General features: G+C 50.7%; 2 protein-coding genes across 4 annotated transcripts in view; one reads left to right on the forward strand and one right to left on the reverse strand.

Moving 5' to 3' along the window:
- Positions 1–3603: 3603 nt before the first annotated feature.
- Positions 3604–9680, forward strand: PDRG1 (p53 and DNA damage regulated 1). 3 transcript variants are annotated; one of them, XM_036121861.2, is made up of 5 exons: positions 3604–3789; positions 5358–5433; positions 6006–6080; positions 8047–8220; positions 8741–9680. In XM_036121861.2, exons 1-5 carry the CDS (start codon positions 3703–3705, stop codon positions 8821–8823), a joined length of 495 nt encoding a protein of 164 aa, XP_035977754.1. In that variant the 5' UTR covers positions 3604–3702; the 3' UTR covers positions 8824–9680. The 3 variants fall into 3 exon arrangements, with proteins under 3 accessions (XP_035977754.1, XP_035977755.1, XP_077913183.1); XM_036121862.2 differs by having other exon boundaries at positions 8047–8127; XM_078057057.1 differs by having other exon boundaries at positions 3727–3789; positions 5932–6080.
- Positions 9681–11132: 1452 nt separating this feature from the next.
- The window catches only part of TTLL9 (tubulin tyrosine ligase like 9), a 38272-nt gene continuing 21659 nt past the window's right edge, over positions 11133–27745 (reverse strand). The window contains exons 7-15 of the mRNA XM_036121846.2: positions 27405–27479; positions 26230–26320; positions 25057–25097; positions 24069–24156; positions 19762–19820; positions 18656–18852; positions 17010–17123; positions 15646–15770; positions 11133–11749 (exon numbers count right to left, since the gene is read on the reverse strand). Coding sequence (XP_035977739.1) covers positions 11673–11749; positions 15646–15770; positions 17010–17123; positions 18656–18852; positions 19762–19820; positions 24069–24156; positions 25057–25097; positions 26230–26320; positions 27405–27479 — 867 coding nt within the window. The 3' untranslated portion in view covers positions 11133–11672. The remainder of the gene's footprint in view (positions 11750–15645; positions 15771–17009; positions 17124–18655; positions 18853–19761; positions 19821–24068; positions 24157–25056; positions 25098–26229; positions 26321–27404; positions 27480–27745) is intronic.

Here is a 27745-nt window from a genome sequence, read left to right on the forward strand (position 1 = left end):
GGCAGGGTTTACATTTTAAAATGCAGTAGAGTGGTCAGGGTAGGTCTCACTGAGAAGGTGAAATTTAAGCCAAGACTTGTAGCAAGTGAAGGAGGGAGACAAGCGGACATGAGGGCTGAGGGAAGCAGTAAGGAGAGAGGTGGGAAGTGCCTCAGAGAGGCAGGGCAGGGCAGGCAGGTTCTTGTGGGCCGCGGCAAAGAGTTTGGCTTTTACTAAGTAAGATGGGAGTTTTGGGGGTTTTGACCATAGGGAGTGGGGGAGGCAGGACAGGGAAGGAGAGGAAGCCAAGCAGGCCTTGCAGATGTCATGCGGATGGCAGCTTCAGCCTGATCCTACGGTGGGGACTGTGACGTGTAAGTTATACCTGAGTTATCCACCCACACCCGCACCAGCGTCCCAGGCAAGGAAGGTGGGCTTTCATATCTCTGAGATAATGTATTATAGCTTAGGGGGAAGCTAAGTCACCCCAGGGGGCTCCAGCAGCCTGTGGGCGGTCCTCCCTAAGGAGAGAAGCAAATGCTGGTCACTGAACGCATACCCAAAGATGGCACACAGTAAAAGGGGATCCTAGGGGGACGGGTACAGCATTGCCCTTGTTGGCTCCAGTCCCCAAACACCCAAGTCCCAGCAGCCATTCCCTTTTGGCCTGGGCTTAGGGTGGCTAAAGATTGGGGGCATGCCCAGTGTGACCAGGCAGGGTTTTTCTGGTTAGGGATCACCCTCCCAGGCACCCCCATCCCCAAACCCCTACCCGAGGCTGCAGAGGGATACATCTCTGCAATATCCTGACCATGTGGCAGTCTAGGCTTCCTTCTAGGATTTGAACTAGTTACCCTTGAGTTAGCTCCGTTCATCTTTGAATACTTTGGATTTTAGAAAGTTCTGCTTCGTGTTGAGTCTACTCCTTCATTCCGTAAACATTGGCTGAGCACCCACTGTGTGCCAGGCACCATTCTAAGTTCTAGAGACACAGCAGCGAACAAGATAGATACGGTTTCCGCCCTCGAGCTTACGGCTGGAGAGGGAGCTGATTGGAGAAAAGGATAGCATTTAGGCACAGAGATCGGGGAAGCTGGGGAAGCTGTGTGGGCCTAGAGGAGACTCATGACCCCTGGGAAGATGTGACACCAAGCTGATAAGTGGAGGTGTACCTGGACACAGGTACAAAGGTGCAGGAGAAAATTAATCCAAGCTAATGGAGGAGTGAGTGCAAAGGCCCTGAGACACTCCCCCCCCCCCATTGCCTGCTACCCCCACTGCTACTCCCTGGGGCAGTGACCATCCCCCTCTTACTTGGATGGTTGTGGCAGCCTCCTCTCGGGTCTCCCACAGAGGGGCAAAGAAGCTGGGATATGCAGTCACTAACTCTTTTCTCTTCTTGGTTAAGGGCCACTGCTGTGGGCCTTAACTCACCAGCATTCCCCAACTCAACTCGCATCGGTGAGCGGAGAAAGCAGGAAGCCACAGGCTTGTGCACCATCGTCTGCAGCTGACCTCCAGGGAGGGCTTAACGGGTTTGGGCGGGGCACCTACAGCCCCCTCCGTAGAACCGTCTGTTTAATGCCTCCTTCCCCTTTCTGGCCTCATTTCCTACCTTCTTCCCCTTGCTCATTCTGTTCTACCTACACAGGCCTTGCTAGTCTTTCAATTTGCCAAACAAAGCCTCATCTCAGGGCCTTCGAATTTGCTATTCCCTCTGCCTGGAACACTTTTCCCTCAGACATTCACAGGGCTTACCCCTCACCTATTCCACATCTCTGCTCCAGTTCAACCTCTTCAGAGAGCCCTCCCTGACCACCTTGTTGCAAATAGCCCCTCCATCAGTTTTTCTCTACCTTGTCCCGTGCTGTTGTTTTCCGTAACATTTATCCGCCTGACATATATATTTACTTGTTCGTGTGTTCATCGTCTGTCTCTCCTGCCGGACTGGAAGCTTTCTGAGGGCAAGAACCATGTCTGGTTTTTGCTCATGGCAGAAGCCCTATAACAGAGTCAGGGAAGTCAATAAATATTTGTGAAATAGATGGTTCTAAACATAGATGAAACATATGACTTCCCTCCCCAATACTTCCAGTGGCCAAGGGTGCTCTCTAGGGGCCAGTCACAGTCAATTTGGAAGCCTACTTCAACCCTTCCCCATCCAGGCCCATCTGGCAGGGGTCAAGGGTCAGCCTGGTCTATCTCTCTTTGGGCCCGCATGTGGAAGAGACCCAGTCCTGGGATCTAGGCCCCAGGGATGCCTGGTAAGCCCTGTTTCTCTTTTGGCAAAAGTTCCTCCTTCCTTCATAGGACCTGTGCCTGCGTTTCTGAACCAGAAGGTGTTTACACAAAACATCTTGGGTTTGGCGACAAATTCACCCTCAGTGAGGAATCCTTAATGAATCTTCTTCTTTCCCCATGCAGGGCAGCTGAAGGGAAAATTAGCTCTGCCTCTAGCACTTGAAGGAAGCCAAAGGCCAGGCAAAGAGGAAGTGCTACCGGGGCTTCTGGGGCCACAATCTGGGGGAGAGTTTTTTTTTCCAGGGTCCAGAGACAGCTGTGGTATGGAGACCAGAATGCTTCTAGACACACGTTTACTCCCGACTTTCTGTGTGACAAAGCATTGCTCTTCTCCTGGCCTCAGTCTGCAGCTATGAAATGGGCAGTAATAACCCATCTGTACAAAAATTGTGAAATTCAAGTAAGGCAAGGGTTGTAAAAGGGCTTGGTTACAAGGGATCTAATGGAGAATAAAAAGCTGGAATCAGGGAGGCAGGAAGTCAGAATTCTAGTCTCAGGTCTGCTGTTGATTTTGTAAGATCCTCACCACTCTCTGGGCCTCAGCTTTTTCAGCTGTACAATGAAGGGTTTGGGCATGAAGACCTATAGGGAACCTTCTTGTTCTGAAGGGCAACCACATTCCTCCTGCATGCCTCTTCTTGGAGGTCCTTCCAAATCCCACGACCCACGCCAATTTGCTTTCTAGCACTTACAGAACTTCTTTTCTGAGCTGGCACTTCATCGCTCACTGCACATGGTTTTCCAGCCCCTTCCTTGGGTCTAGGTCAACTACTCTGGACATTGGGCCCAAGAAAGGGGCTCAACGAATACTGGTGAAAGCTGAATTTTAAAAATGATTCCTGCCTCCTTCTGATCCTGCAGAGAGACAATGAGGGGGATTTTTATTCACTCCCATTTTATAAATTGGAAACTGAAGGTGTCAGAGGTTAAATATAAGTCACACTGACACATGGGCCTTCTTGGTGTTCCTTAAACAGGGGAAGAATGATTTGTATTACTCCAAAACACTTATCACTGCTCGCCATACTATGTAACCACTTGTTTGTCATGAACTGTCGGTGTTTCCCACTAGGATGAAGTTGCATGAGGACAGGGACTGTGTTTTGTTCACTGCTGCACCCTCAGCACCTAAAACTGCCTGGCACCTAGCACGTGCTCAAGAAACCGGAAGGGAGGCAGGAGGGGTTAAGAGGCAGCTCTGTGGACTATGCTCTCTGAGCCTGCAGGGGGCGCTCCAGTCCCGCCCCCAAAGCTAGGCCCCGCCTCCCGCGTCCTGCGGACGCTCGAGGGTTGGAGCCTGCGCGCCACTGTTCTTTTAATTGCGCGTGCGCGCCGGAAGTTCTGCCCGTGCGTGTGCGCGGCCGAAGCGGATCTTAAGCTGAGTCGCTGCCGATCTGGGTTGAGTCGGAGCTGCTGGGTACCATGCTATCACCTGAGGCGGAGCGGGTGCTGCGGTACTTGGTGGAGGTGGAAGAACTCGCCGAGGAGGTGCTGGCGGACAAGCGGCAGGTAGGAGGCCCGTCCGCGGCGCTGGGGCCGGGGTTCGGCGGTTGGGGCCTGGCGGCGAGCGCCGTAGGGCCGCGCGCAGGGCCCGGAATCCGGCTCCAGCGCGGGTTCCCAGTGGGCTGGTGGGCTCACGGCCGTGACCATAGACGTGGGGCAGCGGTGAGGCAAGGTGGGCCAGACACCTGGCACGGCGCCGCGCTTCACGCATTTATTAGCACGTGTTAAGTGCGCGCCTGCTCCGTGCCAAGGATTCCCTGTCTCCATCCTTCCTCCGCCCCTCGCCGTGCCCTCCGGACCCGAGCCATTACCTCTTTGGGTGGTTTACCTGCACACCTTTTTCAAAAGGCAGTTCCTCCTCAGGCCCCGTGCCACTGACCGTGGGTGCACTGTCTTCGCCAAGGCTCTCGGGAGAAGAGGAAAAGAGGCCTGAGTAATCTTGAGATTGGGCAGGTGGGGACGCTTTGTACACCTGCATAGGAAGTCTGGGTCTTGTGCTAATTTAAGTGCTAAGTGTTTGGAGGGAGTTAATGGGGAGAGGGAGAATGATGTAATTGGATTTAGGCTTTAAAAGGATTCTTCTGGCTGCTGTGTGGAGCACAGAATGTAGGGGGGCAAGGGGCCCGTGAGCGGCCACTGCCAAGGTTCCTGCAAGGGATGGGTTGGGGCCAGGGTGGTGGTGATGGAGACGAGTGAATGGGTCAGAGGTATATTTTGGAGTTGGATTTAGTAGGCCTTGATGATGCTTACATATGGGAGGTGAGGGAGTAGGAGTGAAGAATGATTCATGACTCCTCATCTCCAGTTAGAATAAGTGGATGATTGGCAGGGTATTTACTGAAAAGTGGAAGACTTGGATAAGTGCCCATTAAACACTGCATCAGGGTATGCGGGATGATAATAAAGTAGTGATTAAAATGTCTCAGGCACTTACTGTGTGTCAAGTACTATGCTAGCTCGTTTAGTTCCTGGCTCAGTAACGTGTGAGGTAGGTGCTGTTCATACCTCCATTTCTCAGAAGGTGAAATTCCACAGCTCGCAGTGGCCAGCAGGATTCAAACCTTGGTGTTGCGGAGGCTCCAGAGTCAGCACTCTCAAGAAACTGTTCTGCCTCCTTACTTCCTTAGCAGCTTCTGTGGTGTTAGTACCATCTCAGTGCCCCCCACCCCTGCTGTTGCTGTCTAGTATCATTGGGCTTCTTGTGATACTAGGTCAGAATGAGCTGGAGGAGCTTGTCCAGGGAGAAGTTTCTACTCCCCTGGTGATTCTGAAATGCCCTGAAGCTTGAGCATTAGCACTCCAGTGAATAATAACGAATTACCCGTTTAATCAGCAAACATTTCCCCAGCACCTTCTCTGTGGGGAGAACACCTGCACAGAGCATTGTCTTTAAAGACCTGGAAACTGAATAGGGGAAGAAATACATTTACACGAGTGTGTTTTAGGCGTGACATTGGAAGAAACCCAGGAATGATGCCTTGTCTCTATTGGGTTTTAATAGCCCCTGGTCTGTTGGGAGGTGATGGTTTGAGGCAAGAGGGAGCTGAGTTCCCTCCTGCCCCTGTGCTTTGCAGATTGTGGACCTGGACACCAAAAGAAATCAGAACCGGGAGGGCCTACGGGCCCTGCAGAAGGATCTCAGCCTCTCTGGTAAGTCAAGGTTTTGTCACTGCAGCCCTGGAGGTGTGTTGTTTTCCTTCTAAGGCTTTCAGCTTGTCCCTAATAGAGACAGAAAACTACACATGTGTGACACAGCCTGTGGAGATGAGGGAGAAAATGTTACAGGTCTGACACTGGTCTGCTTGCTGTTCTAACACCCCAAGCAAATTACTGGTCTTTGCTGTTCCTGATTCCCTTGCCTGGCTCACTCTTTCCTCAGATGGCTGCAGGGCTCATGCCTCGCTTTCTTCAGATCTCTGCCCAAATGTCACATAATCAGTGAGGCCTTGTCAGACCATCTGGTAAAGTAACAAGGTCCTCCCCTTCTCTGGCATCCCCCATCCCTCTTACTCTGCTTTATTTTTCTCCAGAGTACTTAGCCTTATCAGGGCCTCACGGATCGTATCTTTGCTTATTTATTCCTTCTCCTCCACTATATCATAAGCCCAATGAGGGCAGAAACTTTGTCTTGTTCTGCTGTGTTTTCAGCATCTAAAACAATGCCTGGCAGAGAGTAAGTGCTCAAAAATATTTGTTGAAAGAGTGACCATTTGCCATTTCAGAAGATGTGATGGTTTGCTTCGGGAGCATGTTTATCAAGATGCCTCACCCTCAAACGAAGGAAATGATTGAGAAAGGTAAGACCTTCTGGGGATGGGTCAGGGACACGTCTCCCCCTGCCAGCCTCGGTCTTAACCCAGAGCTGAGAGTCAGACTGTGGGCCATTTGATGAGTGGCAGCTCTGTTATAGGGCTCAGACAGGTGTGGGTTTTAATCCTTGCTCTGCCACTCTGAGTTATTTCCTCATCTCTGAAGGAGGGGATGCATCTCCATAGCACATTTGTGAAGTGGGGATAAAAGTGTGTGTGTACTTATCAGTGCTTGTTTATCAGTGAGGAACAAGCTGGGCCACAAATACAGAAAACCCAACAAATGGAGGCTTAGGAAATCTGGTTCTGTTTTTTTCGTCAGTTGTCCAGAGGTGGGGAGTCAAGGACTGGCACGGACGCTCAGCAAGTCACCTTCACGTATTCTTGGAGCGGCTGTGTCATCATTGCAGGCCTCATGTCCACAGGCCAGGCTGCAGGAACGGCAGAGGGCCAGCTTTCTCCATACATGGCCTTGCCTTCTATTTCCAAATAATGCTGTCCTCCTCAGAGACTGCTGACATCTCATAGGCCAGAACTAAGTCACGTGCTGCTGCCCCCCCATAGCTGCAAGGGAGCCTGGCAGAGTGCGCTTTTATCTTTCACATCACCTGCCATAGAGCCAGTGGAGGTTTGGGGAGAGCGAGCCTCTAGGGTCTGCCAAGGCCTAGGCACTCGACATGTTACTCAAATCTTCATAACCACGATCCTGGAGGCTCTTTGGAGAAGCATCATAAAGGCAAAAAGTCAAGGTGCAGATGGGTCCTTGGCTGGAAAAAGGGAAAATTATGCATGTTTCCTCTTTCCCCACCCTTGAAAATGTGTGTGCCAAGAGAACCAGCAAGGTCGCCTCTGCCCCTGAAGGCAGAATCTCCCTATCCCTGTTGAAATAAAATTTTAGCAAAGGAGACTATATCAGCTTAGAGAAGTTTCCAGCTTCCTGTTGAAAAATGCACACTAATGTTATGGTTCTAAAATTAAGAGTTGTTATTGCATGTGAGTGATGGGCTGCAGGCCACTCAGGCTGAGCTTTCAGAGGGGGTCACTTGCCTGGGTTCAGGATCTGGTCCTCAGCTGTCTTGACCCACAAATGTGGTCTTGTCACCATACGCAGAAGGGTTCTGGGACATTATCATCACTGGTTCTCAGGGGTCGATGTGAGCTAAATAAGCTCATAAGAGACCAGGGTCGGTCATTTACCATGAGTACTAAAACCGTTGCCCAGGCGAGAGGGCTCGGCTGCTTGGGGCTTCTCCCTATCAGAAAGAATGAAAATCTGTGGGGAAAACAGACTAGCCAGCATGTCATCGTGAGCAGGTGGAGTCGGGTGACATTAGGCAGTTGTGTCACCAAGCTTTGTAGCCTCTACTTCCTCATAGTGCAGTTTGTGTTCACGTGCGATCCATCTTGGCAAGATAATCTTTTCTGTTCATGGTGAATTAGGTTAAGCTTGAGCATCAGCATCAGGCTTGCCCATTGATTGTTTAGGTCACATATTACCACTGTCATGTTGTTTAAAAACCGCTCACCTTGTTGGACTTGGGTTTGTAAGATTCCTTAGCCACACATTTTCCAGCCATCTTGGATGGGCTGGGTCTAGGTTCTTCATTCTGGTCTGATGTTTCAATTTTCTGTAATTTCATTGTGGGAGGGGGACCTAAAGTCCAGATATTACCCACCACCACCACCACTGAGCAGCCCGAGGTACTTTGAATAATGAAAATAGGTCAGTGGACAGGGTGCTCAGTCCTGTCCTGGGCTCACTCAGCCATCTTGGGCAGATCACCTCCCTTCTCTAGCTCTTTAGTTCCTTCCTCAGTTGGTCTCTGAAGTCCCCTTCTTCCTGAATGCCAGGAGCCCTTGCTTTCAAGGAGGCTAGGCAGAAGCTGACGTCCCCAGCTGCCTTCGGGTCACTGTGTCTAGTATAACCCCATCCTCTGCCCACCTCATTTTTCAGATCAGGATCACCTGGATAAAGAAATAGAGAAACTCCGGAAACGACTTAAAGTGAAGGTCAACCGCCTCTTTGAGGCCCAAGGTATGGGCCTGGAGGGAACTGGAAACCAGGAGGGGAGAGAACTGTCAATGTCAGCATGGACTTTGCAGAGCACGGTTGGGAAGCCCCTCCCAGGTGGGCAGGCGAGGGCCTGGGCAGCACATGGGCCGTGTAGAGGCTGTGGGCAGGGGCAGTGGTCATAGCCGCCCAGAGATGGAATGGGCAAGGAGGGTTGCGGGGTCTTATTCCTGTCAGGAGTCTTTTTCCTGCCATAAGAGGAACAGCCTGGGGTATCTCACATGATATCCTAGGGCGTGGTATAGGAACCAGGACAGCTCTGACTGAGGGGACGCAGAAGGCCTTAGTCAGATGGTCAAGCTCAGAGCTGAACTTCTGGGTAAACCTAACCACTCCAGATTGGTCACAGGTCTGGCAGAAATCGGGCAGCAGAGTCGTGACTCTGCAGGTCCTTGGTGATTCAGGTGCCTCGTCCAGTGCATTGCAGAATTTGAGGCCCTTCCCTGTTAGACCTTAAGGCCAAGTGTTTGGCAGCATGAATGCAGCATAAGCCCCTTTCCTGGGCCTGACTCCAGGGCCAGCAGGAGGTTGGACAACAGGAGGCCCAACTTGCTGATGGATTGTTTTCTCCCCCTAGGCAAACCAGAGTTGAAGGGTTTTAACCTGAACCCCCTCAACCAGGATGAACTTAAAGCTCTCAAGATCATCTTAAAAGGATGAAACTCAAGAACCAAGATGGGGTACCAAAGACAGCTTCTCCTCCTCCCCCCCCCCCTCCCCACCGGTCATGGAGGACCCAGGACTCTCCAGCTTTATAACCTGCAAGGACATGATCTACCCTATTAGGAGATAGGCGTCAGGAATCTGAGCATGAGAAGCCTCTGTCTGTGGGGATTGCTGCTCTGTGACGGCAGGAGGGAGCCCTCAGCCTGCCAGTGTCTGCTGGGTCCGACCACTGGAGCTGGATGGACACAAGACCCATTGATAGGCCCCGGCAGCCACCAGTGGGGGGTGGGGGCCGTGCCTGTGAGGGTGTGAGAATGACCACAGCAGGCACTTTTAACAAGGGCCTGCTGTTCAGATGGGCCCCTGGCAGCCGCGGGGAGCATCATTCCTGCATTCCTTTCAGGAAGAGGGGCATTCTCAAGCAGCATGTAGTGGAATTGGAATAAAGCGGGCGGCTCACAGGTGGTTTCTGAATGAAGGGCAGAATCTTGGTGCTTCGTAGTTCACCGCAGCCTTCTGTGGGGCACACGCCATTCCCCACCGTGGCCTCCACTTTGGCCCTTTTTTCCTGCTTGTCCCTGGGATGGAGCCCAGTGTGGATGCTGCGTCTCAGACTCATGCACCTGCTATTTAGTCAGGAAGGCCTTACAGAGTCCTGTACCACAGATGGGGGAGGGAGCTGCCTCTTCACGTGGCCCTCCGCCACCTCTGAAGGCAGGGCCTGGGCCAGACTGCTCAGAGTTCCCGCCCGCCCGCCCTCAGCGGTCTCAGATCCAGGGGTGAATGTGCTGTGAGGACAGCACTGTGTCTTTCATGTTCTTTGAGGGCTTAATAAATGTTTCCTAAATGAATGAACAGTAGCTTCTGTTCTTTACCTCATCTCGGCCTTAATTGAGGGCACACTGCCTTGAGGACACCACCTGCAAAGGGACAGTGGCTCCTGCTGGGAAATGATAGCAGGACTCGACAGGCAGTAACAATGATGGTGGCCTCACCTGGCCCCCTCGCTCCACTTGGCTCCAGACCATAATGATATGGGAACATAGGCTGGTATGGCCAGATCTTAACATTTTGTGTTGTTTTTTTTCCAAGAGGAGCTAGAAATTTGGATTTTTAAGTTGAATCTTCTGTCTTTTAAATATTGCTAATGCAGAAGTTTTTAAAGACTTGGGTGTTGGCCAAACAGAATACTTTACATAAGGCACATTTGACCCATACCTATGATTTTGCATCCTCTTGAGTTTTTTAAGTAGAAAATAGCATGCGTTTTCCCCATGATGGCCCTGAAATGGGGAGGTGGAATCGGAAGCTAGGTGTCTGTCCGTAGTAGACTAGTTAAAGGAACCGATAGCTCCAGACAGTGGAATACAGTACACCTGTCATCAAGAAGGAAGCTCTCGAAGCGCTGACTGGGAACAAGTTCCAAGGTGTAGTGGGTGAGAAAAGCAATGGACAGATAGCGTCTAATCCAGTCATTTGTGTGCAAACACTGCATGGCTCCCTCCCAAGACAGAAGCTGCAGGGTTGGAGCACAAGGTTCAAAGATAAGGACACATGGCTGCTGTAGTGCCTGGGACGTGGGCCTGGCTCACGACTCGTATGGGAACGTTGCCCCTGCCTGTCTAGCGGGGTGGTGGCTTAGGCCAAAGAGCCAATCAGATTGGCTGTCCTGGAAATGAGGAGCCTGTGTCTGGGGCTGTGTGGTCTTACCTCCATCACAAGGGTGCAAGGAAGTCCCCACGCTCTGGAGGCAGGAGGCCCGGAGTGGCCTGGCTTCTGGCCTTCCCAAGGCTGGCTGGTTCACTTCTGGGGTTTGCCAGTATTTTTCCTTCCAAAACTCTGCTATTTGCAGCCAGAGCTGTCCCGCAGCAGGGAGAGTTGCAATGGGAACTGCCTGGGTCCCATAGTAGGTCCCCCGTGGAGCGGTTCACCCCCAGCCTGCCCTGTGGCAATGTCTCTCAAATGAAGAGGAGGCTTAAGAATGGGGAATATGGAGAGAATGCAGAACTTTCACCTAACTCCCTACGCCATCTCCTTGCCTGCCAGGCCAAGGCTTTCTGGAAGCTCAGCTCCCAGGAAGACGCAGAGAGGCACTTCCATCACCCAGCTGACCCAGATGAGTGCACCTTTGCAGAGACCCTCGCTAAGCAGCTCTGCCTTCCCGATCCTTACCTTGTCCATCTGAGAAATGGGGATGCTCTGGCCCACTGGTTTTCAGATGGTCAGGGGAGCTCCATGAGCTCCCTGACACACCAGGTCAGGATGTTGAAAGGAGACAAAGATGTATTTAAGGCTCAGCCCTTTCCCAGAGCCCAATATACAATCTAATAACTGTTTGCTTTGCAAGTACACCTTAAGACCAGTTCCCTAGCCCCTGAACCCCTCCTCCTGAAGGATCATTTCAACCTTTGAGACATCAAAGGGTCAAATCGGGGAGGACTTGGCTTCAGCCATCATCAGCATCCCCCGAGCCGGGGCCCAGGGTGCAGTGACTCCAAGTAGGGCCTGTGTTCCTTTATTAGACGCGGTCTCTCTGGGGTAGCAGGGCTTGCCGCAGCTGTCCTCGCTGGGCCTGATCGCCAAGCCAGTCCCGCAAGGTTAAAACACAGTCCCAGGGATTGGCTGTCTCCGGGTACAGAGGTGCCTGGGGTGGGGTGGGGGCGTCCAGGGGACCCAGACAAGCGGCAGCAGACAGCGAGCAGGCAGCGGCCCACCCAGCCCGCAAAGCTGCTGCCAGGCCAGAGGGAGGGAGGCAAGTGCTCTGAGGCGCCGCTGTGCTGGGAACGGGTCGGGAGGGGACTGGGGGGCACCTCCTGGTCGGGTCGCTGTTCCTGCTGCCGGGACTAACTGGAGGCTTTCTTCTGGCTCTGAAGGGAGCGGAATAGCTGCCTCAGCTGGTTGTTCCGGTCATTGACGCAGCCTGGAAGGGAAGCCGAGTGTTGGCTGGGATGGCCTTGGTAGTGGAGGCACGGGGGTTGGGGGGTGGGGGGAGCTGGGAGGGGCTTGCACCCCCGGATGGCCTATGGTTTGCGTCCTGCCTGCACTCCGTGGCCCTTGAGCAGGTCATTGACCCGCCTCCAGCTTAGTTTGCTCATCTGTAAACCAGGATACCCGCTTTCAGGAGGGAATGTAAGGATCACCAAAAGAAAAAGTTAACATTCATTTCAGCTTACCCCGCCCCAGGTGCTGAATGTGGATTAATGTGTTGAGCCCTCACAGGAATGATGTGGAGAAGAGAAACAGGCTCAGAGAAGTTAAGAAATGTGCTCCAAATCACACCAAAAGTAGCAGAACTGAGACTTGAACCCAGGCTCTGTAGCACCAGAGGCCAAGCTCTTAACCACTGCTCCACACGACCTTTCCTCTTGGCTGCGCTTGCTGGAAACACATCGCAAGCTAGCATAGTGCCTGGTCCCTAACAGGTTAAGCGTTAGCTTCCTTCCCTTCCCCAACCCCAGAGGGCAGGCACAAGTGGTTGAGAGATCAATTTTCCCCACAAGCGGCCCCTGCGCTCCTGGAAGTGTGTCCTAGGCGGTCCCTGCTTGAGAGGCCAACGCGAGCTTCCGAGATGCCTCCTCTTCCAGCACATTCACGGTGTCACTCACTTCCTGCTTGTCCTCACAGCGGGTCTGTGAGGCAGCTCCATGGTCATTAAGTTGTGCCAGGCACATGGATGGCACTCACAGATGCTGGCTGAGTGACTGGCTCGCTGTGGCCACAACTATTCTGTCCTGCAGGCATCTGCCATCTTTCTTAGCAGCCCCGAGCCCCATCCCTGCTTCCTAGGCACTCACTGGCTATCAAGGCTTCACCCAGCTGAGGCCCACTACATGTGTCCCCAGGGTTTGCCAAAGCTTTAATTGGTTCTTTCACAACTCCCAAATCTTCATGTCCAATGCAAACCTCTTCTTGGAGTTACCTGCTGATCTTTTCACCTGGAAACCCCTCAACATTTCCCTTACTCACTCTGTCCATGCTCTTCCCACCCCAACCAGCTTGTCTTGTACTCACTACCATCCACCCAGACACTCGACTGGAGACTTGGGAATTATTTTAGAGACTTCTAAAGCAGTGGCTGTCAACCTAGGCTGCACTTTAGAGTCAGCTGGGCACTTTTAAGAAGACTAATGGCCAGACCAACTGTATCTTGACCTTCAGCAGGCATTAGTATTTTTGAAAGCTCCTGCAGAATTCCTATAGCAGCCAAGATGGAGAGAACCACTGTTCTGCATCTTTGCCACTCGAACCAGGCCCCGGCACCAGCAGCATTCATATCTGAGGCGGATGATTGGCTAAGATAGCTAGCTGCAACAACTCCTTCCGTTCCTCTATGCACGAGTCTCTGCAAGGTACGTTGGTGCTCCTCCATCTGGAGGTGGGGGCCACTTCCTTGCCCCGTGAATCTGGGGTGGAGCAGCTTTGACGGATGGATTGTGGCAGAATGACACTATACTGTGGGGCTTCTGAGCCTAGGCCCCAAGAGGCTTCCCTAGGACTTCTCTCACCTTCTCGGAACCCTGAGGCTACCATGTGGGGCTGGGCTGCTGGAGGACGGGTGGCCGCCTGGAAAGAGAGACCCAGCTGACAGCCAGTCTCAACCACCACACGTGTGAACGAGGCTCTTCTAGGCCACTGGGTCTCAGTGGATCTGCCGGGCGCATGCAGCCCTCTGAGCAACCCCAGGCAAGACCTGAAGAATCCGCAAACAAGACAGTAGTTGTTTTAAGCCTCTGGGTTTGGGGAGGATTGGTTTGTTATATAACAACTGCTAACTAATAGAGCACCACCTGGGAGCTTGTTAGAAATGCAGAATCTTAAGCCCCCACTCCAGACCTACTGAATCATAATCTGCATTTTAACAAGATTTGCAGATGATTACATGCACATTAAAGCTTGAGAGCACTGGATAGTCATCTTCCAACAACATAACTCGGTAGACCCTAGGGAATCGGCTGGGGAAAAGCCTTTCATAAATGCCCTCTCCTCCGCCTCCTCAAGCAAATTACTTGACATCCCAGGCTTCCTTACAGCTATTGTGGCCACGTGACCCAGTTCTTGCCAGTAAGATGTCAGCCCCAGGAGGGTTTCCCTTTTGGAATAGAGTCCAAACTTGAAGGAAAGCCTTGGCCCTCAGGCCTTCCTGCTTCTTCCTGCCTGGGACAAGGACAGTGTCTGGAGCTGGAGCAGCTATCTTGCAACCATGAGGCAACAAGCTAAGTGTGGCAAAGCGGAAAGAGGAAAGCTCTGGGTCTCTGGGGGCATTTTGCCTCCATTGTGTCAGCCCTGCCTGGCCTACCCCAAGACTTCCTGTGGCTCAAGACACATCACTCGCCCTGTGTACCTATTAGTTGGCTTTTCAGTTGCTTGCAGCCAAACTCAATCCTAAAACATACCAAACTCCAAAAAAGATTTAAAACTTCATAAAAAAAAAATAAGCCACAAATAAAATTTAAAAGCAAATAACAAATTCAGGAAAATATTTACCGTAAGTTTGACAGAGGGGTAATATCATCAATGTATTAATATCCAAGGCCTTTATAAATTTAGAAAACAGTCTACTGAAAAATACATAGAGAGTATGGACAGCTTACAAAAGAAGAAACGCAAATTGAAAAATCCAAAACCTCACCAATAATCAATGGAACACATAAAACAAGTCAGAACTTTTTTGCCTATCAAGTTGACAAAGTTTTTTTTTTCTTTTTTTTTTTTTTTAATTCAGAGCAGGCAAATTTGTGTTATCTTTCTAGAAAGCAATTTAGTTGTAATAAGTCCATCCCTCTGACCCAGTAATTCTACTTCTAGGAATCTGTCCTAAAGAAATAGCCAGAAATTTCAGCTGAGCTTTATGTGAGAGGATGTTCATCATGGCATGGCATTATTTATAAAAGTAAAAATTTGGAATCCTGCCAAATGCTCAATTATAAGAAATGGATTTAGTAAGGTCAGCACATATACAAGCTGGAATATTTTACAGCTGTATAGTAATTTTGCTTTTAACTGTGGTAAGGGACAGGATTTTCTAGCAGCCAAGCATTCAGGTTTTAGAGTAAGAGAGACTAGGGTTCAAGTCCTGGCTCACCATTTATAACTGGGACCCTCAGCAAGTTATGTAAGATCTGGAGACCATTTCCCCATCTGTAAAACGATAGAAGCTGCCTAAAAATGAAATAATGTATGTAAAATATTTAGCTCGGACCTAGCCGGAAAGTGTTTCCAGAAGAGAGGCTCTTATTAATATCGTTGAATGACATGGAATATGCTACTTGGAAAAGTGGGACCCAAAACTCCAGCCCAGTGCCCATTTTGTGAAAGAAAAAGTGTAAATATACACATTTTTGAAACACTGGAAGGAAATACAACAGATCGTTAAAGTTGGTTATGTCTAGGTGGTTTATTTCCTTTTGGTTTTCAAATATTCTACAAGGAGTAAATACTTTTTATAATCAGGAAAATTTTTCACTTTTTTAAAAACCAAGTTTGAAGTCAAGCACTGGAGTCCTTAATTTCTTTTAACACAGTGTGCTTTTTTTTTTTTTTCACCTAAGTCTCTTGAAATCCACCTCCTGACAGATTAATAAGATCTCTTGCTATGTACCAGGTGGTGTTCCAGGCATATATTGAGAGTAAAAACTCTTTAATCTCCATTTTACAGATGAGGAACAGAGAGGTTCAGTCCCTTGCCCAAGGTCGCACAGCTGGTAAATGGTAGGGCAAGTGAAAACAGTCTAACCACTGTGCCAAGCTGTCTCCTAGACTACCTGGCTCCTCTTATGACCCATCCCCAGTGCCCATTCCCCACCTGGCCCCACATACCAAGGTGTGTGTTGGTCACAAAGTTCCCCATCCCCGACAGGTCAGGAGCCCCCTCTTCTCTGCTGACAGGGCCATCATTCCACATGAGGTCAAAGCCTCCCACTCGCTTCTCCCTTCCTGTGAGCCTGGATGGGCAGGAGATACAAGGGGATGATGAAGGTGCACCTGGTGGGGCCCGAAGACCCAGGCCAGTTCCCCGCTCCCTCCCTGCACCCTACTGGTGCCCATGCTGTCAGAATTCCTTCTTTTGTCCACCCATTTCCCGGGGGCCCAGACAGGACTCAGAGGGGTCATCTCCCTTATTGTCCCCAGGCTCCCACCCTTGCCCTCAGTAACATGAACCTACTTATACTTAAAGTCTGCCGTCCTTCCTGGACCATAAAATCCAGGAAAGCAGGGACTAGGTCTATTGTGTCCTTTACTGTGTCCCCAGGGTGTGGCACAGGTCCTGGCACATATTAGGGGCCCAAATGTTTGTTCAATGAATAAGTGATGGTAGATATAGAGGACACTTGAGGTTCTGCCTGCTCAGCACCCATTTCAGCTTCTTTCAGCCTAAGGGTACTTGACTTTTCCAGGTACTCCTCCCTCTCTCACTCACATGCCTCAGGTGGGGATGATCCCACCCTTCTGGGAGATGGGCACAAGATGTAGGCCCAGTCCATCAGAGTCACAATGATTGGTTCAGAGATGGGCATGTGACATAATCCCCATCAATAAGAATGAGAGCCCTCAACCTTTCCTGGAATAATTGGGAAAAAGCTAATGCATAGGAAAGAAGTGGGGGTTGGGGAGGGAGAGGGAGAAAGGGAGAGAAAGGGAATGAGAGAGAGAGAGAGAGTGAGCCAGTGAGCAGACAGACCAATCAATACCGACTGAGCACCTGGATTCAGCCATTCCTGAAGTCAGACCCTGGATTGTCCCATTATATACACATTGTTATAACAATATATAGTCTCTTACTGAACACTTATGGTGAGCTAGACACTTTACAATAAATAATCATGGTAAATTAATTTAACAACCTTGAGAGGTAAACATGATGTTTCCCATTTTACAGATGAGGAAACTGAGGCTCAGACAGGTGAAGTCCAGGGTCTCACAGTCAGGAAGTGTGGAGGAAATCCTGCTGGGCTGAATCTCAGAAGGCTGTAGTTGGTCCTGCTCTGCCCCAAAAGGGCTGAGTCCTTGAACCACGATATAACCCTGTGTGAACATCTCAGTTTGTCCATCTATGAAATGGCAAGCAGGCCTGAGCCACCCCTACATACTGCTCAAGTCCCAGTGCTGTGAGTTCTGTCTTCCTTGCTGGGGGCCCCAGCTGTCATGTCCAGGGGTGCCTGAGCGAGGCTGCCCCCCGTTACCTGGCCTCCATGTCCACCACATGCAGGGTGTCTTCCAAGAGGCAGGTCTTGAGCTCATAGTCCTCCTGGCTGCTGGCTGTCAACGACGGGGACGCATTGACCTCCAGGAGCCACCTGGGGAAGGAGGGGCACGGAAGGCCTTAGGGTTACCTGGTCCGTGGGGCCCCTGAAATTTTGCCGAGAGGCTACATGTGGTGCCTGGGCCCAACCCTCAATTCAACCAAGGTCGTTCTTTCCATTTTTCCACTAGAAGAAAGGACTCAGCGGCTAAAACTTTTTGAAGACAGTGGTCACAAACTTGAAATCCCCACAGGGGCCAAGTGGTACCTAAATGAGGCAAGCTGGAGGGGTGGAGTGATATTGCCACCCTCCTATTGCTCTTCCTTCTTCCAATAGAGCCCTAGTGAACGCTTGCCTGCGGAGGGCAAGTGCCTGGCCGCTGGGGGTGGTGGGAGCAGGGAGGAGCGGAGACTGGCGAGCAGGGAAGAGCCTGCCACTGTTGCCACGGCACCTCCAGGACACTGCTGCCCTGTGGGAGTGTGGCCCAGGGTCAGCAGACCCTCTGAGTTTTCCAGAAAAGGCAAAACTCCAGACTGTTGTGTAAATATCTCCCCGTTTTTTAGAGATCATCAATGAATTTAAATAAAAAACCGTATGAAGTCCAAACTCAAGTGTCTGTGGGCCACAGACACAGAGGAGGTTGAACTGATGAGGAAAACAAGCCTGAGGTGGTAAGGACCATAGCGATGGGTCCCAAGGGCCCCCAGCTTACAAACTTTGGTTTTGCGCAACCAGGTCGTTGACGGACAAGAACCTGGGGCCCAGAGAGGGAAGGGCTCCCCGGGCAGGTCGGTGGCAGACGCGGGCCCTCCCCCTCCCAAACTTGTTTCCCCAGCCACGTCCTGCTGCAGGGGGCAGAGGAGAGACCCACTGGCCCCAGGACCCTGTTTCTCTTGAAGCTATCTGACCTAGGCCTCATTCTGGGGCTCCAACTCCTGGCTCTGAAAACCCCTCCACACCGGTCCAGTGACCCCGGGGAGGGGGTTGGCTCCAGGAGCCGCAGTACTGGCCCAGAAATGATGACCCTGGGTCTGGCTCTGCCCTTGACTTACTGCGTGGCCTCAAGCACCCGGAACAACCCCGCTGGGCTTCTGGGTCCTTTTGTATCACATGGGGGCCATCACTGTGGTCCCTACCACCTCAGGCTTGTTTTCCTCCTCCGTTCAACCTCTTCCGTGGGCACTGTGGGGTGGCGGGAGCAGGGAGAGTGGAGACTGGCGAGCCGGGAAGAGCCGGCCACTGTTGCCAGATTCTTGGCAGAAAGCGACATGGTAACAATATTCCCTTATGTGGCACTTTGCATCCTGAAAGCGGCAGGGCTTACAAAGAAGTTTGCCCGGGACTAGGGAAGGATCCCTGGCTCAGCAGATGTTCCAGAAAGGTCTCTCAGTGCCAGGCCTGGGGTTCAGTGCTCTACGGACGGTACCTCATTCATTCCTCATACTAATGCTATAAGCACAATGCCCATTTTACAGATGGGCCAACTGAGGCGCAACACAAGGAAGCGGCAGAGATCAAACCCGGGCAGTCCGGGTACAGCACGTACAACAGCCCCCCCCCTCCGGGCTGCCAGCCTACCCACTTACGGCTTGAGGTTCTGGTCTATGAGGATGTCATAGCCGTACAGCTCAAAGCAGTGCTTGTCGCTGATGATCACCTTCTGCACACTCCGCAGGCTCCTGACAAAGATGTTGTCCATATCGCTGAAGAGCGTCTCCACCGCCTCGGGCCCGTGCTTGGACGCAAGGTACTGACGGAAGCGCTGGAGCATCCACTTGCAGCCCTGGGGCCCCGAGCACCCAGGTGGGGTGGGAGAGGGAGCCTCAATTAACCGGGACCCGGCCTGCTGGGACCCTCAAACAATCAGCATTGCATGGCCCTTGGGCTGGGACAAGAAGGGCCCAGGCCTGAGTCCGGTGAGTAGGAGAACTCTGAGTTTGTCCCTCTTGTGGAGCAAGGCTACTGCATGCTTGGGGGTGGGGGGTGCCCACCCAGAGCCTGTGCCTCTCTTCCTAGAGCACAGCCAGGGTACTCAGGACCCCGTAAGTCACTGCCCAAACAGCCTGCACAGGCTTCTTCCCTGGGCCTGCCTTCCTGGGGACAGACTGCACTGACCATGTGTGTACCCCAAGGCCCAAAGACGACCAACTGGTTACTGTTTTCAGGAAGATGGGAGTGTGTGGGATAGAGCTGGGGGAGGGAAAAGAAGCGAGTGGGTGTGAGCTGGGGGCCAGGTCTCCCTGTGCCCCACTGTTCTGGCTCTTAACTCTGAGAAGTCTGAGAATTCTAAATTTGAACCTGGCCTTGCCAGGTTATTAGATAGGTTATTAGATTATTAGATGGATGGATGGATGGATGGATGATAGGGAGAGAAAGAAAGATGGATGATGGATGGATGGATGGATGGATGGATGGATGGATGGGAATATACTTGTCAAGGTAGGAGGATAGAACACATTTTGTTACAGGGTGTGTTTCTTTGAGTTGTAACTTAAACTATTTAGACACATGATGTGTGGGTCTCCATCTGTACTCTTGCCTTGGGCCCTGCAAGTGGGAAGGGTGGTCCTGACCTCACTGGTGAACTATGAGCCCAAGATAGGCCTGTCCCGGGCTCCTTGGTACCCCACCTCCCTACCCCAACCCGGTCCCAAAAGGCTGGCCCTGGAAGGCAGAAGCCCAGCTTCCTTACCTTCTTTGGGTGGTAGTCAGGAGATGTCTTTTGCACAGCAACATTGGTGAGGTGAACATCTGGGTGAGGTTGGTGGTCAAGGACTAGTGCGAACAAGAAGGATGAGCCCTGTGCCATGTAGCCCCCAGAGACCAAACTAAGACTTGCGCTTGGCCATTGATGAGGAAGGCTACCAAACAGCCCAGACAGCACGGATGTGGGCCTTGTAACCAGTTGGGCCTGGGTTCAAATCCCACCTGCATCTTTACTGGCTCCCCCCCCCGCCCCGCCTCGAGCAAGTCACTTAACCTCTGAGCCTGTTTCCTCACCTATTAAGCTGGGTACATAGGTGGGAAAATAGGCAAAGAGTAGCAAACCATCAAAACCAATCTGTAGAGAAGTGGAACTGATTAGTTATGAACTCTTTCAGCAGGAAATTTTTTTTTTGCTTAGAAATGACAATAGAAATCAGAGGAAGTCAGTGGATGGGCCAACTATGTAAACATAAAAATAATCAGATATCAAGACAAGAATGAAAAGCAAGCATGACTAGAGACAAGATTTGTAGCAACTCTGATAGGCTAATGTTTTGTCACATGAAAATCTCACATAAATTGTTAACAATAAAAATTTATGACCCTAATAGATAAGTAAATAGAGGGATATGAACACATCAGAGGAGACGTAACTGGCAAAAGACCATCTGGGAAAATGCCTAACGTTTCCAGTAATAGACGATACCCAATTTTAAAGGGATGCAAATGGGGCAAAAATACAATTGGAAGAAATGCAAATTCTAAGGCAAAATCCTGCTTCCCCTTTAAGTCAGTTACACATGTTTCAACCTTTTTATTTGGAAAAACTCAAAACTCACAGAATCGTTGCAAGTATAATGAATGCCCATATATGCTTCACCTATACGTGCCAGTTGTTTTAAAAATGTCTCTTTAAAATGGTTGTCTTCAGAACCGGAGAGCAGGGATAAAATGGGCCCTGTCAATGGAAGGGTAAAAATACAAAAGAACCTTCTGGAAAACAATCTAGCCATAAGCCCTTGACCCAGCAGTTACACTTCTGCAATGTCATCTGAAGGAAAAAATTTAAATATAGTAAAAGATTTATGAAAAATACATTTCTTTGTGGCACTATATGTCATAATTGGAGGAAACTGAATACTTCCCAAATGCCTGCAGCGTGGAGGATTAGTAAACCAGTAAATCCAACTCAGTGGAATATTTTATAACTAATAAAAAATGTCTGCAAGGAAAATACTGACATGTTTAGTGAAAAAACAGTTATGTTTATATGGTGGGATCACTCCTTTATAAAATACAAACAACAACAACAAAAAACCATACAAATGAACCTAGGAGGAAATACATCAGAAGGGTAAGTAGTTGTCTCTGGAAAACATGACTAGAGAAGGCCTTTCTCCCCCCACCCCCTTTTTGTACATTTTCTGAATTTTCTGATTTGTCTTTAAAAAGCTATACTATTTGTATTGTGAAAGCTACACTCTTTAAATATTTTATTATATTTATTATTAAAGTAATACATAATGGTTGTAAAAAACAATTGATAATACAGGAAAACACGTAAAGTTGGAAATAAAAGTTCCTGACCTGATTCTAATCCTCTGTGGTTTTCAGAATTAATAAATTAGTGAACATCCTTTCTTACTTTCTTCTAAACAGAAACATCCTTCCTTAAAAGCCAAATCAGGATCATAAACCTACCAGTTCTATATCTGTGTGTGGTTATTCACTTAATAGTCTATCTCAGATGACTTTCCATGACAGTTCAATTGACCTCATTGTAACAGCTGTGCAATTTCATGCAGATGCTTTATCATTCCTTTTACCACCCCACAAAGGCGTTTTAACTTATTTCTATTTATTATTACAGTGTTGAGGTGGTTACTTTTGTATTTTGTGTGTGTACGTATATATATGCATATATTATTTGAGTAACTGTGCATGAGCTATATATAAAAATGTAAATATATATATTTAGCGTCAGGTTAAAATATGTCTTATTATTCTGTGATCCAAAGTTGCTTTATTATGTATATATTTTTAAGAGGTATTTATTTATTTGAGAGAGAGAGAGCAGGGGGGAGGGGCAGAGGGGGAGAGAGAGTCCCAAGCAGACTCTGTGCTAGGCACATAACCTGACGTGGGGCTCGATCCCACAGCCCTGAGATAATGACCTGAGTTAAAGCTAAGCATTGGTCACTTAACTGACTGAGCCACCCAGGTGCCTCCAAAGTTGCTTTATTATTTTATTTTATTTTATTTATTTATTTATTTTTAAAGATTTTGTTTATTTGACAGAGACAGAGACAGAGACAGCGAGAGCAGGAACACAAGCAGGGGGAGTGGGAGAGGGAGAAGCAGGCTTCCTGGCGAGCAGGGAGCCCGATGCGGGACTCGATCCCAGGGCCCTGGGATCATGACCTGAGCCGAAGGCAGACGCCCAACGACTGAGCCACCCAGGCGCCCACAACTGAGCCAACCAGGCGCCCTGCTTTATTATTTTAAAAGTTGGGTGTGTAATAGAAGCAAATGTGGCAAAATATTAACATTTGTCAAATCTGGATGGATGCCTGGATTTCTCTGATAGTCTTTTCTACATTTTTCTATACGTTTTAACTATTTTAACATTTAAAAATTAAAAACAACGAAAAGAAGTTATGGAAAATAATATGTATTCACTCACTGTGCAAGCAGGAAAGCCTCATTAACTAGAAAGTAGTCCTGGAGGAGGCTGGGATTTGCTTATTAAGGCCCCACGACCCCAGAGATACACAAACACTTGTAAATAGTGGGCAGGGGATGACTAAGGCGTGCTGAGCACTCACTCTGGGCTCAGCACTGTCCTAAATGCTTTACGTGGGTGATTTAATCTTAACAAAACACACGGTGGCCAAAAAAATGAACCTAAAATAGATGTTAACTTGCCTATGACAAATGCTTGTTAGAATTACAAAATGAAACAAACATACTAAAGATGCTAAAGTTGGAAAGATGGGGGAAAGTCGTAGGAAATAGCCAGGAGGGCTCCCTCCCATTCCAGCATGCAGGCAAGTAGCTCAGACAGACCCATAATCGAGAGACAAAATTAAGGCGAGAGGCGCGAACTGGCTAGAACTGGGCTGCCCTCGTCAGCAGCTTAGCAGACGCAGCACCTTCCTTTCCTTCTCTCCCACATGCAGGCCATCTCGTCCTGCTGATTTCTCATCTCCCCGTTTCTGGACTGTCAACCTCTTTTCTTCTGATGCTCATGTCTAAAAATCTTAGAAACATTATTTTTGATGTGGATATTCTAACCGAATAATACACTCTCGTGGTTCAAAAACCAAAAGGCATCAAAATGTGTCTGAGGACATATGTCCTTCCCCACGCCTGTGCCCACCTGCCCAAGTCCCCTCCCAAGGGCAACTTCTGTTTCCAATTTCTTGTACTTCCAGAGATGTCTGTGCACAGATACACAGAGAGAGATCTGTAATGTGAACGGAAGCATACTTTTCAGAGTTCTATACTTTGCTTTTTTCCAACTGACAATACATCACCGAGATTATTTCACATCTGCACATAAAGCATGGCCCTCATTCCTTTTTAACAGCCACATAGTATTCCATTGTGTAAATGAGCCATTGGTTTTATTTCCTATCTTTTTTTGCTCTCACAAACAAGGCTGTGCAGTGCATAACCTTTCAACCTCCTTCTCCTATACCGTGAGTGTATGTGTCAGGTAAATTCCCTGAAGGGATTGCTGGGTCAGAGGGCATGTGCTTTTTGTCTTTTGATAGACATTTGCCAGGTCGCCTCCAAAGCGGTTGTACCAACTTATACTCCCCCAGCAGCACCGGTATTCCCCCAGCCTCGCCGACACAGTGTGTTACCAAATTTTCGGTCCCTGCCAGCGTGGTGGATGAAGAGGACATCGTGTTTGAGTGAATACATGAGCCAATGACTAAAGCACATGAAAGGATGCAAACGGTCTCCAGAGAGGCTCAAACTCTCCCGTCCTATGACCGTGAACCAGTGCGGATGGCCGGCACACCACCAAAATGATCGTCAGGCAGAGCAGTTTGGGGTGAGCTGCTCTGAGCAGAGCAGAGCCGCTCCCCTGGGATCACTGGGGGCTCCCTACAGGACTGTCAGGGCCCGGAGGAAGGGACCAGGCCCGTCTTGTTCGCTGCTGTTTTCTCCTGTGCCCAGACCCCAGCTTGGCGCTCTGTGGAATGAATACGTTCTCCCTGACCAGCTGGGGGATGGGAAGGGGCAGGGTGCATGGGAGATGGGCAGGCAGCGATCCCAGGATACATTGGTCATCAATGCTGCTCAGGGTGAAGCGGGTGTTGGAGAATCGGGCAAAGCCGTCCCGGTACAGCCAGGCCCGAAGCGGGAGGTACTGCGTCCAGGAGGGAAAGGAGGGGGAGGCAGGGGTGGGGGTGAATACGAGCACTTTTGCCCCTCTGAGCTTTTGCACCTGCTGTTTCCTCCACCCAGCGTGCCCTTCCTTCCTTCCCACATCACCCCTCAAGAATCTGCTCCAGGGTCAGCCTCCTCTGATTCTAGCCCCTCCTTCCCTGGTGCTGGGGGTGGGAAGAAGATGCAGAAGGGAATAGAATGAACAGGCCTCTTCTCTGCTCCACCACCACAAGCAACACCCCAGCTCAGCGTGTGTCCACAATCCCCACCAGACAGTAAGCTCCAGGAGCACAGGGCTGAGCCTGCGTCCCACACCCCTATGTCCGGTGCCCCGCACAGAGTGCCATACCATGAAGGTCTGAACACTGTTGAATGAGTGGGGGGGGTGGGGAGCACAGCAACTCCTAGTTTGAGAGCAGACTCTGGGGCTAGGCTGCGTGGATTTGAACCCCAACTCTGTCGGTCACCAGTGTGTGACCTTGGACAAGTCACTCAACCCTGCTGTATCTGTTTCTTCATCTGTAAAATGAGGATAAGAATCGAACCGACCTCCCTGGTTATTAGGAGGACTGAATGATATAAAATCTGCCAAATACCAGGGCTTGGTACTTAGTAGGTGCTCACTAAAAGTTAGCTGCGGTTACCATGGATGGCTGGGTGAATAAAGGACAGGTAGAGGGCAAACCCAGACCCTGGGATGGCAAAAGTGGGATCTGTTTACTCACCCCCCTCTTATCCTCGGATGCCCCGTGGGCTCTCCCAGGCGGGCAACATCAGACAAGCTCACACAGGTGCCCCCCCCAGAATGGCTTCTGCCCCTTGTCTCCCTCCAGCTGTTCCTTACCTGCGGCTGGAGGAGGGGCCCCTCTTAGCTACTCACCGACATCACCAACACGTAGACGCGCAGGTCAAACTTGCGGCCTGCCGGGCAAGGAGAGAATTCATGCAACAAATACCGACCGTGGGCAGGCACCGCGCTGGGTTTGCAGGTTATAGTAATGGACACACAGGGGTGAATGCCAATAAAAGCACACGAGGTACAAGGAGAGGGTGACTGGCGGGGAGGGTTAATACCCAGAAAAGCCTGGGGTGCCTGGGTGGCTTGGTTAAACATCTGCCTTCGGCTCAGGTCATGATCTCAGGGTCCTGGGATCGAGCCCCATGATGGGCTCCCTGCTCAGCAGGAAGCCTGCTTCCCCCCTTCCCTCTGCCCCTCCCCGCCCCCCAGCTCGTGCTATCTCTCACTATCTGTCTCTCGCAAATAAATAAATAAAATCTCAAGATATGCTGGGGAAAGGCTGAAGACATGGAATCAAGGAAGGCTTCATGCAGAAGGCTCCAGGAAGAGAGGTGCCCAATAACCCAGAAGGGCGGGCCTTGCAGGGGCCCGGAGCCAGCAGAGTGGAAGGAGATGGGGTCGGTGAGGTCAGCAAGGTCAGCGAGGTCAGCAGGGGCCAGCTCATGTGCAGTTTTTGCATTTTGTTTCACCAACCACGGGAGGTCACTGAAGGGTGCCTTGTCGCCCCGGCTACTATGTTGGAGTGGAGCACAGGGGGCCAGAGCAGCTGTGGGTACCAGTGAGGACAGGAGGGGACAGTGGCCAGAACCGGGATGGAGGTGGTCAGATGGATTCAAGAGCTGCGTGGGAGCCTGATGGAGGTCAAAGCGGGGAGGAGAAGAGAGGGGCACACCCGGAATGGTCTTCGACCTCTGGCTTAACACCCAGGGCTGGAGGGGCTGGGGACATGGGGAGGCTGGGGAATGAGCCCCATGGCAGGAGGAGGGCGAGGTTGGATGTTAGGCTCGCTGTTGGGTTTGAGTTGCTGGCAGGTGCCCAAGAGGGCATGCCGTAGGCTGTGGGACATCAGGGTCCGGGGTGTTAGGGCGAGGTCTCAGCTGGAGACAGAAAGCTGGGGGGTCACTGGCATCTGGAGGGTGTTTAAAGCCACAAGAAAGGATGGGGTCACTGGGGGAGAGAGGGGAGGACGTTGCCCGGGGAGGTGAGAGCAGCCAAGCAGCACAGACGCTGTTCTGGGCAGAGGGGTCGTCTCACCTCCTATCAGGTAGGGATTTTCGATATAGCGCTGAGCTACGTAGTTCTCCACAGGGATCTCATCCTTCTGGTCGTCAGAACTTCTCGCATCCTAGTTGTAAAAATAACGATTATTGACATTTATGGAGCATTCCTTGTGTAGGAGGCATTGTGTTAAGCACTCTCCTCGGGGTATATCAACCCCGATCAGGGAAGTAAGTACTCATGTTATCCCCAGTTTACAGATGAGAACCTGAAGCACAGAGAAGGGGAGTGACTTGCCCAAGGCCACACAGCTGTGCAGTAGTACAGCTGGGAAGTGGACCCGCAGGCTGGGCCCAGAGCCTCGGCATTTAACCTCCAGACCTGCGCTGTCCATTTACATTTAAACTGATGAAAAGTAAGTGAAATTAAGTACCCCCACATGGATGTACCTTGAGGACATTACGCTAAGTGAAATAAGCCAGACACAAAAGACACATACTGTTTGAGTCCCCTTAGATGAGGTCTCTAGAGTCGTCAAATCCAGGGAGATGGCAAGTAGAAGGATGGCCGCCCGGGGCTGGGGTGGGAGGAGGGGAAATAGGGAGCCAGTGTTTCTTGGGGCCAGAGTTCTGGGAGTAGATAAAAGAGTTCTAGAGGTGGACGGTGGGGAAGGTTGCACAACAGCGTGAATATACTTCATGCCACTAAATTATACACTTGAAAGCAGTCAAAATGGTAAATTTTATGTATGTAAAAGAAAGGAAAAGAAATGTAAAATCCAGCCCTTGAGTGGTACCGGCAGCTTTTCAGGTGCTCAATGTCAACACGTGGCTAGTGGTCGCCATACCGGGGAGAGCGCAGGCACACACTGGTCCACCTCTGTAGAAGGTTCCACCGGTCAGACGCCCAAGGACATTCCTGTCCCTTCTCTGCCTGCGAGTTCTCCCCCCCGCCGCCAGCCCAGCTCAGGAAGACAGCAGTGCCCTCTCTCACCCACTGTCCCCCTTCACAGTAACCTTGTGAGGAAACCGAGGCCCAAAGGCAAGTGTCACTCACTTGGTGAGGTCACACAATAGCCCAGTGGCAGGGAGCCCCTGGAATTCAGGGTTCCTGGCCCCCAGGGCAGAATTTCCTTCACTTACTGTCACCCCACCCCAAGGTAACCGGGCCTCCCCTTCCTGGGCGCCGGACCAGCCCCTACCTGTACTCACATGGCTGCCAGAGGGATTGACAGTGCTCCGGGCCGGCTGGGCCTCTAAGCTGGTCAGCTTCTTGCCCGCGGTGCCCTGCCGGTTTCATGGGCAGAATCAGGACACACAGGGCAGGGGGGAAATTCATCTATTGAGTACCAGCTCGTGCAGTGGGTCTGGTTGTGAGGGAGCTGGTCATCCTACTCTTCTCCCTCACCCTGCACTATTAACATCTCTAAGGTTCAGAGGGGTTCAGCAATTTTCCCAAGACCGCACAGCTGCAGAATGGCAGAGGCAGGACTGGAACCAGGATTTCCTCTACGCTATGTCTGGGACAGGGATGGGGTGGTGGGGAGGGAGGG

Source organism: Halichoerus grypus, chromosome 10 (genome assembly GCF_964656455.1).
Source record: "Halichoerus grypus chromosome 10, mHalGry1.hap1.1, whole genome shotgun sequence".
Lineage (NCBI taxonomy): Eukaryota > Metazoa > Chordata > Mammalia > Carnivora > Phocidae > Halichoerus > Halichoerus grypus.

Excerpts from the sequence above, each read along its gene's own strand:
- PDRG1 (XM_036121861.2), top strand. The coding sequence starts at position 3,703 with ATGCTATCACCTGAGGCGGAGCGGGTGCTGCGGTACTTGGTGGAGGTG. Across the intron at positions 3,790-5,357 it reads TGCTGGCGGACAAGCGGCAG|ATTGTGGACCTGGACACCAA; the intron begins GTAGGAGGCCCG and ends TGTGCTTTGCAG. Across the intron at positions 5,434-6,005 it reads GAAGGATCTCAGCCTCTCTG|AAGATGTGATGGTTTGCTTC; the intron begins GTAAGTCAAGGT and ends TTGCCATTTCAG.